Genomic DNA, 15,750 nt, shown 5'->3' on the forward strand with positions numbered 1-15,750 from the left:
CCCCAGTTTAACAGGAGTTCAGCTGTGATTATGGTGTACCCCAGTTTAACAGGAGTTCAGCTGTGATTATGGTGTACCCCAGTTTAACAGGAGTTCAGCTGTGATTACGGTGTACCCCAGTTTTACAGGCAGCACCCTAATAAACTGTTGACAGTTCGTGTTCTGCAGTGGCAGTGGCATCCCATTTGCTTCCTTCAGAAGCTTTTTCCATGTGTTTTAATAACATGTTACATTTAACCATATCTATATATATTATTTTCATGGAAACTAGGGTGATATGGCAGGTGGCATTTATACTTATTTGGCAATTAAAGAAAAAAAGGAACAAAACCTTGAGATGTGCCTCTCTGTGATTTCCCAGTTATCTCACATGTTAATAGATTGATGATTGAAGAAGGGTTTTGGCATCAAAATGTGGTAGTGAGTTCCTGTAAAGAGTCATTTTTTAGGACAACTGACTAGTAGAACATATCTATAGTTGAATTAAACTGGTAATTGTTTTAAGCTATAAAAGAGTATAAAAACCAATGTTCATTTTAGATCCTACAGATGTCTACACCTGGGGTGATAATACAAATTTTACCCTGGGTCACGGAAGCCAGAACAGCAAACACCATCCGGAGTTGGTGGATCTGTTCCCCAGGAGTGGAGTTTCTATCAAACAGGTATTTGAAGCATAATCTGCCTCTTTTTAGAGATGAAAAAGGACTTTATATCAAGCAGATATTCTGAAATATAATCTGCCTACTTTTAGAGATGAAAAAGAACTTTTTTGTATTGGATAGTTAAGCTTTTCACTTGGATTATATTAACTTTGCTTTAGCATATTTAATAATTTAATAGCATATTTAAAGAGGTAATCAAGTGAAATTTAGTAATTCTGTTTTAGGTTCCATTAGCTTTAATCACATTTAGACTGTATGAAATATGCTTAAAATGTGAGATGTTTGTGCAAGTGGTATTACAGTTAGAAAGTGCTATACAGACATTAATTTTAGTAAGGTAGAGCTGCTGTTAATTTTCTAGCTTTTGTTTCATTTAGCAGAAGTTAGAATTGTTTCTCAAGTGAATTTGTTGTTGTAGCAAAAACTAATGTGGTTTTTGATTTGTGAACCTAAACCTGAATTTTTTTTTTTTTTGGTGGGAGTGTAAAACAAATATAGTAATTTTAATTTAAAAAACACACCCTTTCTGCATCTTTGTGTAATGCAATCGCATTTTTAGGTTCCAAGCTACTTTTTACATCATGAAGAGAACATGTTTGATCAGGTGTGACGTTGGCCACCCACAGTCTAGTCAGGCTCTAGGATGTTTCCTGAAGGGGGAATACAGACTGCAGCCAGTCTGAATGTCTCACACGGGCAAGCAGTAAGTAATTAAAAGCTGACGTCACAGTTCAGACACTGGGTGGTAGAGAGAACCCAAGTCTCATCACCTCCAGAGATAGGCAGTTTTCAGGGGAGTGGCACTCAGCAGTTTTCCTTAGATCCTGGGTGTGAGTGATGTTCTCTCATGAACCAGAGTTCTTCAGTAAGTAATTATAGAACTTTGATTGATGTGAGTGTATCGGCTTGGCCTTTGGTCTGTGTGCTTATGTTGGATGATACCTTCTACTTCCAAAGATTTTGCTGCTATTGATGCTGTTTTTTAGAACGCTGTGCATGTGTTCACAGATATGCGTGCATGTGTGTGTGTGTGCATCTGTGTGTGCGTCTGTGTGTGTGTGTGTGTGAGAGAGAGAGATCTCTAGCCGCGGCCTTTCTCTTGAGCTTCCTTTCAGTTGTGCTCTGGATATTCTTTCAAGGCATTTAAATTTAACATGTCTGAAGGGCTGTTTTTGCGGCTCCTGCACTCTCTCTACTTGATATTAGTTCCCTCCCCCATGTCTGCCGCATTCTCTCTGTCTCATGAACCAGCTGCTGTCTTTTTCAGGCTTTTTCCTGGACAGGGAGAACAGTATGTCCCAATTGTCCGTGGCATCTTTCGTTTTCAATCCCTATTAATATTCTTTTCCAGAATTGTCTTTAAAAAGCAGATGTAATTATGTCTTTACCTGCTAATTCACCTTTGGACAAAATCCAAACTCTATTGGTTTGGAATGTAAGGCTCTTTTCAATCTTCCTAAATTACCACTTTAGCTTGTGTTTCCCATAATTTCCTATCTGTGTTCTTTCCGTGTTGTAAAGTTGATAAAGCTACTTTAAGTTAGAATATGATCTTGGAGTATTTTACTAAGACAGTAATGGCTCTTCTCAACTTCCACCACATTTTCAGGTATAACATGTTACATGATAAACACTTAGCTCATGTTCTGAGGTTGAACTCTCAATTTTTAGGACTCCTTGGACTACATATGCCTGGTTTGCCTAGGACAATTGTGGTTTATGATAACTTTCCTGGAGTAATTGTTAATATCCCTTTCATTCTCAGAAATATTTGGATTATAAATTATATGGCCACCATATTTCAGGCTCTACGGAACACTGTTTTTAACCTGGAAGTCACAACCTAATGGATCATAACCAGCAATTTAAGAACTACTGAAATGGAATTATTATTCAACTCCAGAGAATACTAAATTTGGGAGGTCGGGAACAGAAGCCCAAGTGGGAATGAACAGCGACTACAGAAACAGGGAGGAGTCCCAGTTACTTGGGGGGCTGAGACCTGAAACCTAGGATTCTGGTGGCCCTTTGCATAGACCTGAAAGGAACTTGAGATAAGGAGGAGCATCACAGCTCACAGCAACCTCAAACTCTTGGGCTCAAGCCATTCTCTTGCCTCAGCCTCCCAAGTAGCTGGTACTACGCAAGTGCCCGCCACAATGCCCAGCTATGTTTAGAGACCGGGTTTTGCCCTTGCTCAGGCTGGTCTCGAACCTGTAAGCTCAGGCAATCCGTCAACCTTGGCCTCCCAGAGTGCTGGGATTACAGGCATGAGCCATTGTGCCTGGCCTATGATAAGTCTAATTTCATGAGCTATTAAGGAGCACAGGTTTTTAGACAAAAGTGAAGGAATAGTGGTGGCATTGGGGAACCCTAATGTCTTATCCCTAGATGCGTGTGGTATAGAAGCACCAAGCATGTTCCATGTGACGGCATCATGGGTGGAAAGGGAAGGCTGCGTTGCAGGTTGGGAGGCAGTGCGAGTGTCTATGGAGAGAATGATGATCTAAGGGGTTTTATTGACTGCAGAATGAGGGTGAAGTGAGCACTATGGATAGTTGTGAGAGAAAGGAGAGCCGTGTCAGTCATGGAAGGAAGCTCGTGTGGGTATGTTACATGAACAGTAATTAGGAAGGAAGCCCTGCCAGCCACCTGGGGCAGCTGGCTGTAGCGTAGTTCCAAGTGAATTAGCTACTCTGAGACAGAGATTCTTAATATCGGCATTGTACATTTCAGAGAATTAAGGTAAAAAACCAAGCTCCGTTGTCTCATTTTAAAGAGGCTTTAGAGTTGGAGGACTTGAACTGTATGGTGTTGCTGGTTATTTAATACTAGAATTCAGAAGGTGTAGAATGGCATTCCAATATTGAATGAAAAATGGAAAGACATATATCATTTCCAACTTTATAAAATGATTTTTTTCCCTGACAAATTGTAACTTTAAAAAACAAGTTTGGGTTTTAGCTTAAGACTTTGTTTTCAGGTGTTTCTGGTACAGCTAACTGAGATAATGATCTTTGTATTGCTTTTTTTGATAGGTACATCATGTTTATAGAACTCTGAGTGGTCTAAGGATATGTGCAAATATTAGAGCTTGTTGTTCAGTCATGATTTTCTTACTTTCTAAAGGACTTTGACTTTCTAAAAATTATTAAAGGAATTCTTTATTTCTGACTCAGCTTTTTATATCCTAAGTTAGAACTATTTATAGATGACATAAGAAGTGTAAATGCAAATAATTAAAAAAAATAATTTTTAAGTGCTATGAGGGTACCGTGACTATAATGTGTCTGGACAGCGTGGAGAGTAGCAGGGAGTGTGCAGGTGTGTGCGGCTCGGAGGCTGTTACTGCAGTGCTGCTGCTGCTGCTGCAATGTGTGAATTCACAAGTCTGCATTTCAGGAGGCCCGGAGGGTGTTGGGAATGAGGCCGATAAGGAGAAGGGAGGTAGGAAAGAGAGAACTTGGAATCAATTTAAAATGATTTAAGACCATTTAATAGTATTGCCGATAAATTAGACAAAACTAGAGAGACGGAAAAGAACGTACTGCCCCATCCCCCATGTGTTAAAGGCACTGTCGTTTTTTAAAAATACTCTTAGTGTATTTCTGCTGTTTTTATTAGTCACACATCATTACTTGGTGAACTTTATGCTTCATATTGTGCTGTGCACAATTCTTGCTGTTTGGTATTAAGTAGAATTGAAAAGTAACTGGCTTGGCGGTGCCCGTAGCTCAGTGGGTAGGGCGCCCGCCACATACACCCAGGCTGGCGGGTTCCACCTCAGCCCAGGCCTGCTAAACAACAGTGACATCTGCAACAGAAAAATAACTGGGTGTTGTGGTGAGCGCCTGTAGTTCCAGCTACTTGGGAGGCTGAGACAAGAGAATCGTTTAAGCCCAAGAGTTTGAGGTTGCTGTGAGCTGTGATGCCACAGCACTCTACCCAGGGCAACATGGTGAGACTCTGTCTCAAAAAAAAAGAAAAGTAACTGACTGCTACTTTTTATTAGTATAGTCAAAGACTTAAAATGTACATTTTTCTTTTTTTAATCCAAGGTCTCCAACCTTTTCTTTTTCTGTGCTACACATTGGAAATGTGGGACTTCTGACATATTTATTATCTAATAAGAGTTGTCTTGGGCCACACATGAAATTTACAAACACTAGCAAAAGCTGATTTGCAATAAAAGGTCCAGGCATACATTTTGTGATACCTGATACCACAGATAAGCCAGAAAGTCCTCACAAAATCAGCATGGACCCCGGGCTGTAAGCTGGACAGCTCTGGTTTGTTCCCTTCTGTTGGTAACACATGCTTAATTCCTTTATTGTCTTTTCCCATATGTCAGTGTTTTGAGACATAATTTAAAAATAAAACATAATAGATTCCTTTTATTTTTTATTACAGAAAATATGTATATAGAGAAAGAATTCTAAGAAATTCCCCTGTACCCAATATCTAGTTTAAATAATTAGCTTTATTTCTTTTTTATAAAATAAAGGTTATTTACTGAAATTTAATAATATTTTCTTGTTTTCCCTTAGGTGGTGCTTTGTAAATTTCACTCAGTGTTTCTGTCTCAGAAAGGGCAAGTTTATACGTGTGGCCACGGTCCTGGAGGTCGATTAGGTCATGGAGATGAACAGACATGCTTGGTAACTGAAATGTCCTTACACTGTTTAGTTAACTGTGGTAAAAGCTGGACACACAGGAAGCTTCAGTTAACTACATTTTCCCCCCAGCTGTGAGGAGAAAATTATACACCTATTGATAACAGATTTAAAAAAAACTATTACTTTCCAGGTATGTCTTATGTAAATAACAAATTTTGATGCAATGTAAAAGTTGTAAAGAAAAATAATATTTTGATTACAGCAAATACTGAGTTAGATGAGTATACAAATAAGCTTTGAATTATGTTGCCAGAGTTGAAATAATAACAGGAAGACTTTAAAGCTCTTTCCCTGAAATAGTCAAATTTCTAATTTGTTTTTAACTTCTAGCTATACCCGTGGTCTAAAAATTGAGCCAGTGTTTTGATTGTTTAGTCACAAAACTGATTTTTATGCTAATGAAACCTAGTGCTAATTGGAGGAAACTGAGTTTATTACCTGTCTGGCTCACTAGGTTAATTTTCAGATTTCTTTGGAAGGGACTTCTGGTATGTTTGTTATCTATTAACGGTTCCTTTAAGGCAGAGGGCAATCTCTAACAATAGCTTCTAGTTTTGAGGGTTTGTTGCATTCTGGGCATTGCTTAGGCTTTTCCTGTAGACTCACTCCTTTAGCTGGAGCCTCACCACAGCCTTGGGAGGGGAGGCATTATTGTCTTCATTTTATGCACAGTAATAATACTAGTACTGCAGTCATGTGTTGGTTGCTTGCTTTGTTTTCAGACGAGGAGAATGAAAAATTAGGTTGAGATCACGTAGCTAAGTAGAAAGCAGCAGGAGGAGGACTTGAAGGACAGGTGACTTCGGGGAGCATAGTATTGTGTGTTTGGCTGCTTGTTGAAGGGAAGCCTTAGTCCCCCCCTCCCCCATATTCCAGTGAATACTTTGAAGAGCTCCCTTTATTTATACCAGACAAATTTGCACTTGGCATGTGGTAAGAGCTCAAAAAATTATTTGGTGGATTACTTCATTGAAATGTCTCACTGGGCTTATGTAAACCAGTAACCATATCCCTTTAAACTCATCACCCTTTACTGAAATGTGACGCTTCCCTGTGGTAGATGGAGCCGTGTCGGTTGTGCCATCTTGGGTATGGCGTCTTCAGGTTCTGTTTGCGTTTCTCTACCCATAGTTATTACATGGAGGTTTGCTTTGTAGATCCCCAGGCTGGTGGAAGGACTGAGTGGCCATAACTGTTCCCTAGTGGCAGCCGCCGAGGATCACACTGTCGTACTAACTGAAGATGGATGTGTTTACACGTTTGGTCTGAACGTTTTTCATCAATTAGGAATTATTCCTCCACCTTCCAGCTGTAATGTACCTAGACAGGTAAGCTTCTCTTTTTAAATAATGAGACTATTTCTTCTAAAACTTATTTGGACAAAAGGATGTAAAATATTGGCAAAACTTATTTTATGTATGTTATTTAACTTCAGTGGTATATACTCTGTTTTTTTTTCAGGGGAGAATCTTAGGTATAGGGTATCTTAGTATTTATTTGAGTAAGAAAGCAAACACTTGGGAAAGAGGCACTCGGCGGGTTTCCCACCAGACTGCCCTGGATTCGACTTTTGTCTACTCAGAACCATTGGGAGGTCTGGATATTTTTGGTTTGAAACTTAAGCAATTTTTAGGGTCCTTAAAAAATATTAAATTTATCAATACAAAATGGGCTAATGCAGTTGAGGCACTCAAAAACCTCCGTTTTATTTGCGTCATTAAATCTGCCTCTGCGCAGACGTCCGTACCAGTTGATGTGAAGGGATGTGGGCTCAGTTCTTTGTTACCCCTTCTTTGCTCCTCACGGGCAGCACCAGAGGCGCCTCCCCTGCTTCAGAGACCCGGCACATAGCGCGGGAGCTGGTGCGGATGCCCTAAGTTAATGTCCCTAGAGTCATCACCTACAACAAAGGGGTTTTAAGTCATAAAATTTTTGCTTTTCAGATATGAAATTTCTTTATTGGTTTAATCCTCTACATTTAAAATTATTATTAGATATAGATAGATAGGAGTTACCCCAGAATAATTAGGGAATAGTCTCCAGTGTACTTTTTTAGTGTAATCACCCGGGGAATTTGTGAATATTGTAGATGTTGTAGATGTGCATGTTGTAGATTTTTTTCTTTTTATAGTTTTTGGCCAGGGCTGGCTTTGAACCTGCCACGTCCGGTATATGGGGCCTGTGCCCTACTCTTTTGAGACACAGGCGCCGTCTATGTTATAGACTTTTTAGGAATGTAAATACATTTTTACTCCAATTTTAATTCTCATTGTGTGGCTGCCCTTGGAGCTCTAGGTGAACATGGACAGGTATAATGTACTCAGCTGGAGACAGTTTTAAGCCTCAGGGATCATTTCACAAGGTCTGGAGATATGTCAGCTGTTAACACTGGAGGTGGTAGTGCTGCTGGCAGTCAGGGGTGGGGTCAGAGAGACTGCTCGACACCCGGGGCATCCCTGTGAGCCTCCAGCGAGTGATGGGCTCCCAGTGTCAGCAGTGCCACCATCGCAAGAGCCTGGGTTTAGAAGAGCTGTGTTTTCTAATAAGAATTAGAAGGCCTGTTTTGTACATTGTTTGTTAGAAAAAAATAGCCAAAGAATTGTAATGATTTGGTGTTTATACCTGTCAATTTTCTGTTTGTCAGAAGTGCAGAAGGACAGTGGCTACATCTTGTGTCAGTGTGAGTGCTGAGATTAGTGTCCGAGGGCCTGTGGACATGCAAGTCTAATGGATCTTTGAAAATTGCACCAGGCCAGGCGCGGTGGCTCACAACTGTAATCCCAGCACTCTGGGAGGCTGAGGCAGGTGGATTGCTTGAGCTCACGAGTTTGAGATCAGCCTGAGCAAAAGCGAGATCCTGTCTCTACTAAAAATAGAAAAACCGAGGCAAGAGGATCACTTGAGCCCAAGAGTTTGAGGTTGCTGTGAGCTCAAGAGGTTGCTGTGAGCTATGATACTACGGCACTCTACCCAGGGCGACAGCTAGAGCTCCTGTCTCAAGAAAAAAAAAGATTGTCATCCATATGTAGTAAACTTCATTCTTATTTGTCTTTTTGAATAGATGCAGGGAAAATATCTGAAAGGAAGAACAATCATTGGGGTGGCAGCCGGCAAGTTTCACACAGTTCTTTGGACTAGAGACGCTGTTTACACTCTGGGACTAAATGGTGGGCAACTAGGTAAGAAACTTTTGATGAAAATATCTGAAAAATAAATTGACTCTTGAAAGGGATATTTGTCATTTGTTTGTGTGATTTTTCAGGCTACTTACTGGATCCTAATGGAGAGAGGTGTGTCACTGCCCCACGCCAAGTCTCTGCCCTTCATCACAAAGACGTCACTCTGTCCTTGGTCGCTGCCAGCGACGGTGCCACCGTCTGTGTCACCACGAGGGGTGATGTTTACTTGCTCGCTGACTATCAGTGCAAAAAGATGGCTTCTAAGTATGTGTGTATGTTTCTGTGAAAGAGGCACAACTCTAATAGTATTTAACTAGTATTTTTAATTTAATTTTATTAATTAAAATTAATTAAATTAAAAATTAATTAATTAAAATAAAATTTATTAATTTTATTTGATAGTATTTAATAGTATTTTTCAGCAAAAATCTGAGTGTCAACCTTGCGTTATACTCTGTAAATGTCAAATAAGCAGAAATCAAAAGGGAGAAAGTATCAGAAATTATTGTCTTTGATGTTTGTCTTTTGGTAAAGATTCAGTAAATACGTGTAAAATTTCTTTGTAGTTTGTAAAACAGTATTTCTGAATGATGTTTGACATAGGATTCGGTATGACCAGAAATTTTTTTTTGGTGATTCTTCAGGTACACAGAACTAGATTCATCACAATCCTTGGTTGGTGACACCATTATCCTTGCTTTATATGTAGCCGTTTTTATGTCATACTTATTTATTTTTAAAAAATAATTCTTTTTTATTTAACCCTATATGCAGGGTCAGTGCATATTAACTGGTCTGTTTTTTAATCTTTGTACAACCTCTTGTTTGAAAGCACATTATAGCAGCAGGCAGTAAACTAGCAGCTGGCTGGCTAAGGCCAAGGTCAGTGTGGAGGCTCAGAAAGTTTGAATATAGACGGCTCTGCAATTGGAGTGCCTTGTCTTTTTTTTTTTTTTTTTTTTTTTTTTTTAAAGAGATAGTCTCACTCTGTCGCCCAGGCTAGAGTACTGTGGCATCTGCCTAGCTCACAGCAACCTCAAACTCCTAGGTGCAAGCAATCCTCCTGCCTCAGCCTCCTGCGTAGCTGGGACTTCAGGCACTCACCACACGGCCAGCTAGTTTTCCCTACTTTTAGTAGAGACGGGATCTTGCTCTTGCTCAGGATGGTCTTAAACTCCTGAGCTCAAGGGATCCTCCTGCTTTGGCCTCCCAGATGCTGGGATTATAGGTGTGAGCTGCCGCGCCTGCCATCTTTTTGTATGAGCCATTCTTGGAATGTGTTACCTGTGATTTCATTTTGAAAGAAGCAAGTGCTGAAAAATGATTACAACATACAGGATCCTTTATTTTTAATCCATTTCGGTCCTTTTTAGCTGATTAATAATCTGCATCTGATTTGACAGCAGTGTTTTTGCTGCTCATATTTTATCATTCCAAAGTATTCAACCTTTACAGATTTTCAGACTAATACTGCATTAGTTTATATAATATTTCATTATATAATTATATTAATATAAGTACAGAAATAGATCTTTGCACAGAAAATTCTCAGAAGAATATAGTTCAACTAGTGCCAGCCATTATGTGCAGGAATTAGAGAACTTGTGAAGCAAGTAGGGATTTAAATTTAGAGTTGAATAAAATTAAGTGTGTTTTTACTGATGTAAAAGTTGGTAATTTCATAAACAGATACCACCCATGAATTCATTCCTGAGGAAAGAATGTCAAACATCAATTTGTCACAATTTAACTTCTGTGTGTGACAACTGAAAAGGCACTTTTGACTTTATTTAGTACTGATTTCAGTGACAGAAACATGAAAATGTGAACATGCGTATTTCTTAGCACTGACTTCAATGGGTTTTTTCCCCTGAACTTGAGGTTATTTGTGAGCCATTAGGTTGTATTTTTAGTTGACATTTATGGAATTTCCCCTTATAACTTTAAATCACATAAATGAGTTATATCCAGGTTTTCTGCTAAGAAAATCCTTTTGTTACTGATTAAGTTACAGTGTAGTAATTTTGAAAAGAGCACTTTTTCAATGCAGGCAGGACAGTCACTGAAGTGACAGGACAGTCACTAGAGTGGCAGGGACAGTCACTGAAGTGGCAGGGACAGTCACTGGTGTGGCAAGCAGGTTCATGCAGTGCTTTGCACTCAAGTGTGCAGAGATGACGATATAGGTGGCCAGCCGGGTGATTTGCAAGTCTCATACACTGAGCTGCACAGGTGCTGTGCCTATTTAAGGTTGGTTGTGTTTCAAATTAAGTCTCTATTGGGAGGTACCTGTGGCTCAAAGCAGTAGGGGGCGCCCGCCCTCTATGCCAGAGGTGGTGGGTTCAAACCCAGCCCCGGCCAAAAAAAAAACTGCAAAAAAAAAAAGCTCCTCTATTTAATTTTGTGGTTTAAAATTTGTCTTTTCTGTTAAAATGCAAATGCATGAGGACCTTATAGCTTCACCAGTTACTTAAAATCCAAAGTGAGTGTGCACTGCCAGCGAGGCTGTGGGTGTCTCCTGCGTGCATGTGGCTGAAGGCATTTGAGGGGAAAGGACTTTGCGTAGGAAAAAAAGAGCCACTTTGTAGGGGACGTGTATGTGAAAGGAAGGACAAGGGAGGCCAAAGGCCTTTCTCAGTGGTTGCCTACGAATTATTGTTAGAATGGTAATTTCTTTAAAGTTTAGCATGTGTATTTTTGAGAACATACTAATCTTGGATTTTGTTTTTTCATGTAGACAATTGAACTTGAAAAAGGTTCTTGTGTCTGGGGGTTATATGGAATACAAAGTCGATCCTGAACATTTGAAAGAAAATGGGGATCAAAAAATTTGCATTCTTGCGATGGATGGCGCTGGAAGGGTGAGCGTGTATTTATGCATCAGTCTTACTCCCCATATCTAGCTGTGGGGACCTGAAACTGTGGAAATGCATTGCTGTGTTAGTGATGATTCCTGTTGAGTTTGTTACTTATTTTTCACATTCAATACTAATTAGTAATTAGTATGGAGCTTCTATTTCAGAGAAAGTATGACAACATTAATCTATTATACAGTAGTGTTTATTAAACTGTAATTTATAATTTTATTTATTATGCTTAGGATGAAAATAAGAGATTTTTGATGAGTTATTTGGTATGTATACTAACTACTGACACATGGTATTGAATTGCATAGATAACATGTCTTATGGTAAAGATTAAGCAGGCAATATCATAAATTTGATGCATAATTGGAAATTTTTCCCAGATTTAGTTTTATACAAATACATATTTCATATACAGCTAAGAGATTATTTCTAGATGACGTGAACGTGAAGACCTTTCTGTTGAGCAGCACCCTAATTTTGGTTTCTTGTGCTGACTGACGTATCAGTATATTTCTCTAAAATCATTAATTTAAAATGTATTTTAAAATTATGTATTTAAATATATACTTAATATATTAACATAAAATATTTAAATTAAAAATCTATGTTACACACATTAATAACACTGAAAAGCTTGCAACTGCAGCTAGAAAAACAGATAGCTTACTGATTTTGGTTAAGATTGTTGACGTTTATAAAGTACTTCAGGTACTTTACTTTCAAAGTAAAACTTGATATTTTAGAAATTGAAAAATTAGTCATAAAGTTCCATCTATTGGTTCATCATAGGCATAAATTGCTGCAGTTGTTAATTTTAATGGAGGGAATTAGATTTAATAATTGGACCTCTAATTTGTACTTGTGGAAAGAAGTAAAGGAATAGGATTGTATAAGGAGCTAAATGTAAAAATTTTATATTTGACTTTGAGATGTGCTTTTACTTACATAAATATGCACAGATACAGCTTGTACTTCTGGGAATGTACTTACTGCCAAATAGAGTCTCGGTAGGAGAAGGAAACTCTGAAGGAGTCAGTCAGTCTTTGGTGTGTGTAAATAATTCGTGACCTTAGCAGATTCTGTTTTGTAAATTTAGATTTCTTAACTTGATTATGAGGGAGTTGAACTTTTACAAATCTTGGAATACCAATATATGAAATGGATAAAAGAGTTGCTGCTCTGGTTGGCGATGGGCTGGGAGCCGCCGTCCAGTTGGAGCACTCTGCTCCCAGCAACAGTCCATAGGCCCCTCAGGAGCTCTGGGTCTGCAGAACCATTGTAACTGTCCGTCTCTTTTTGTCTTAATTATATGATGGAGTTTATGCATACATCGATTTTTTTTTTTCTTGAGAGTTAAGTTGGGAATTTTGTAGGGTGATTTTCATTTTTCTTTAAATACATGACATTGCACAAGCCTGCCATCTAAATTGCAGCTCTACAATTTTGTTTTTCTTCAGCATTGCATTTTGTAATAGTGAAAATTACTTCTTGAAAGGAGTGTCATTGAAATAATTTTTAATTCTTCATGTTTTAATGTACTTTACTGAAAGGCCAAGTTCCTTAAAATCAGTTTGACTTATCGTATACTCCTTTTTCTGTGGAAGAATGAACTTTGACACACGTCAGGCAGAGCGTTGATTCTCCCGCTTCATCTCTTAAGCTTAGGTCTCGGTTCAGACGCCGTGTTGCTTCATGTTCCAACGCGATTTGCTCTTACTCTAGGTTTTTTGCTGGAGATCAGCCAGCAGTTCTCTGAAGCAGTGCCGATGGGCCTATCCACGCCAGGTCTTCATTTCTGATATTGCCTTAAATAGAAATGAAATTCTGTTTGTCACACAGGATGGAGAAGGATTTAGAGGGAAATGGTTTGAAGAAAAAAGGAAGAGTTCTGAAAAAAAAGGTCAGTTTATGTATGTGGAGGGCACAGGAAAGTGCCTTTCAGTTAACCTTTAATTTAACAAGTGTTAGGAGCTTTCACCCTTCTGTATTTATGTATTAATCTTTGTCACTAATTTGTTTAATACTCTTCTCCTATAGTAATTTTTGTTACTCAGAAAATGCTAAGCATATTCTTCAAAATTGTAAAGTCACAAAGGAATGATTAGGGGATAATTTATTGATTTGTTATATGTCCTTTATTTCTTTATAGATTATTCCAGTTCATAAACATTTAATATATATTTTCTATGTGGCAGATGTAGGGCAATGTTTTAATGATGCAAAAATATACAAGGTGGGCCTCTGTTGTGAGACCCTCCTGAACTTGCAGGGAGAACAGACAAGTGTGTAAATATCGGTGTTTCACTGAGACCTGCAGTAAGGTGCACACAGAGTGTTTCTGGGGAGCACAGGAAGGGGGGTAACTGAGTGTCGGGGAAGGTTAGTGAAGAGTGAATCTGAGAGGGTGACCAGAGTGCAGGTTGATGTGTGAATGTTGGAGGTTCTTACAAGTGCGTCTTAGTCACGTGTAGGGATCTGAAACTGATGTTCTTATGCTCCCACAGCTGCTTTTCAACGTTCTCTCTGTTGGTAAATAGTTGTCTTTGATTCCCTCACCCTGTACATCCACTTAGTCACCAAGTTTTGTTACTTCTGTCTCAGATACTTCTTAGATCTTTCCACTTTCTTCAGGATTCATTGCTACAGCCTCCAACCACATCATCCTTTTTCTTTTCTCTGAACATAACTTCTTAAAGAGCTTCTTTGTGTCTGTTTTTCATTTACATTTTTCACACAGAATCATCTTATATACAAATTTCTTGTCAATGTGGGAGTGATATAAACTTTGCCTTTATAGCCTTGCTGAGACTTGTAATGATGTGATCACTGAACGTGTGTCTTCTGAAGAGTGGGGATGTGCTTGTGTTGTTTACTCCTGACTCAGTGGACTGATGATGAGGGTCACAGTAACACGGTGGGGCTACTCAGCTATTCCCTGAGTCAGTGCAAGAAAGGAGGCAGAGGAAAGGAGGAAGCAGATAAATTAGATTAGGAAGATACTAAATTTATGTGTTTTTAATGCAAGTTAAGGGATTTTAAAAGGTCGTAAGACACTGGATTTGTTTTATAGAAAGATAACTGGTCACAGTATGAAGGGTGTGTTTGTAAGAAGGGAGGAGATCGTGGCTAACTGGAAATTGACTCACCTGAAATTTCCTGCATAATACAACAAATAAGTTTGGGTGCAAAGTTTTGTGTTGAAGAGCGAATGTAGTTCTACAAAAGAACTTAATATTCATAAAAGATATTTTCCTAGTGATTTTTCTATTCTGTTTATTCCTACATCATTTAATTGTTTCTATAAAGCCTTCATTAATAGTAGGTTTTTTGCTTTTTAGCAGATATTTTATCAAACCTTCATAATTCCTCATCAGATGCGTCTTGTGTCTCTGATGTGAATAGTGTGTATGAAAGGATCCGGCTGGAGAGACTTGCTTTTGCCCACAGAGCCGTCAGCATCAGCACAGACCCGAGTGGGTGCAACTTTGCCATCCTGCAGTCAGATCCTAAAACAAGGTACGTTTATACTCATACTAAATTCCACTGAATTCCATTCTGTGGTTTTTCTTTTGTTTTCAGTAGCTCCTATTGCCAATGTAATTGAAGAGATATTGCCAAGTCCTGTATAGATTCTTAGACATGTAATCATGTCACCAGGATAATCCAGAGGTAGAATTTGTTATACTGAGAATGGTGAGATACCCTTTAGTCTGTAAAATGATATTGATTGAAAATATTGACGATATACATAGGTAGACACACACTAGAACCTCCATAGCTGACCACCTCTCTACACTGACCACCTTCTAAGCTGGCAGACTGGGCCTGCCCCATGTGCACCCGTCAGTACAGGGGGCCTCCTTCCTCGTGTTGACTGGCTCTGTGTGTTGGCCTCTTTGTTACAGTCCCTTGGTGGTCAGCCTACACCCCACAAATGGTCTTTTGTGCTATATGCCACACTCCAGTTGCTGAGATTCTGAAAAATGTGTTACGAATATTTCTTACAGGGTTTATAAGAATTTCTGACCTTTGTATATGATGAGAATTGACAAAACAAGAGGGATGTGTAGGGAAGTGTCAACCCCAATGCACACGTCCTCAGTTGCTTCTGTAGAGAGAGAGCAGGTTGAAATAAACCGCAGGGGACTGTTGGAGAGAGGGTTTTAGAAATGGAGTGATGTCCCTGCTGGTTGCTCAGGTCTGTCCCAGTGCTGCACAGGCAGACTCATCTCCTAGGAAACCCTCAGTCCAAGGTGAAGCAGGAGGGCCGGTCTCACTAGTGAGAAGCTGAGCTGTGGGCTGGAAGGTGTGACTGTTTCTGTGGACTGAGAGAGCTAGAGCTGTGGGCTGGAAGGTGTGACTG

The 15,750-nt window shown here is 39.2% G+C and overlaps 1 protein-coding gene across 7 annotated transcripts in view; it reads left to right on the forward strand.

Moving 5' to 3' along the window:
- Positions 1–15,750, forward strand: part of IBTK (inhibitor of Bruton tyrosine kinase) — an 82,019-nt gene that overhangs the window by 14,862 nt on the left and 51,407 nt on the right. For 4 of the 7 annotated variants that reach the window (XM_023517257.1, XM_023517261.1, XM_023517258.1 and 1 more), the window contains exons 4-11: positions 541–665; positions 5,213–5,323; positions 6,499–6,669; positions 8,403–8,520; positions 8,604–8,784; positions 11,258–11,381; positions 13,110–13,287; positions 14,726–14,903. In XM_023517257.1, coding sequence (XP_023373025.1) covers positions 541–665; positions 5,213–5,323; positions 6,499–6,669; positions 8,403–8,520; positions 8,604–8,784; positions 11,258–11,381; positions 13,110–13,287; positions 14,726–14,903 — 1,186 coding nt within the window. The remainder of the gene's footprint in view (positions 1–540; positions 666–5,212; positions 5,324–6,498; positions 6,670–8,402; positions 8,521–8,603; positions 8,785–11,257; positions 11,382–13,109; positions 13,288–14,725; positions 14,904–15,750) is intronic. The other 3 variants (XM_003796731.3, XM_023517262.1, XM_023517260.1) reach the window with 2 other exon arrangements.

This window comes from Otolemur garnettii, unplaced genomic scaffold (assembly GCF_000181295.1).
Source record: "Otolemur garnettii isolate 467f Iridium unplaced genomic scaffold, OtoGar3 scaffold00107, whole genome shotgun sequence".
Classification (NCBI taxonomy): Eukaryota; Metazoa; Chordata; class Mammalia; order Primates; family Galagidae; genus Otolemur; species Otolemur garnettii.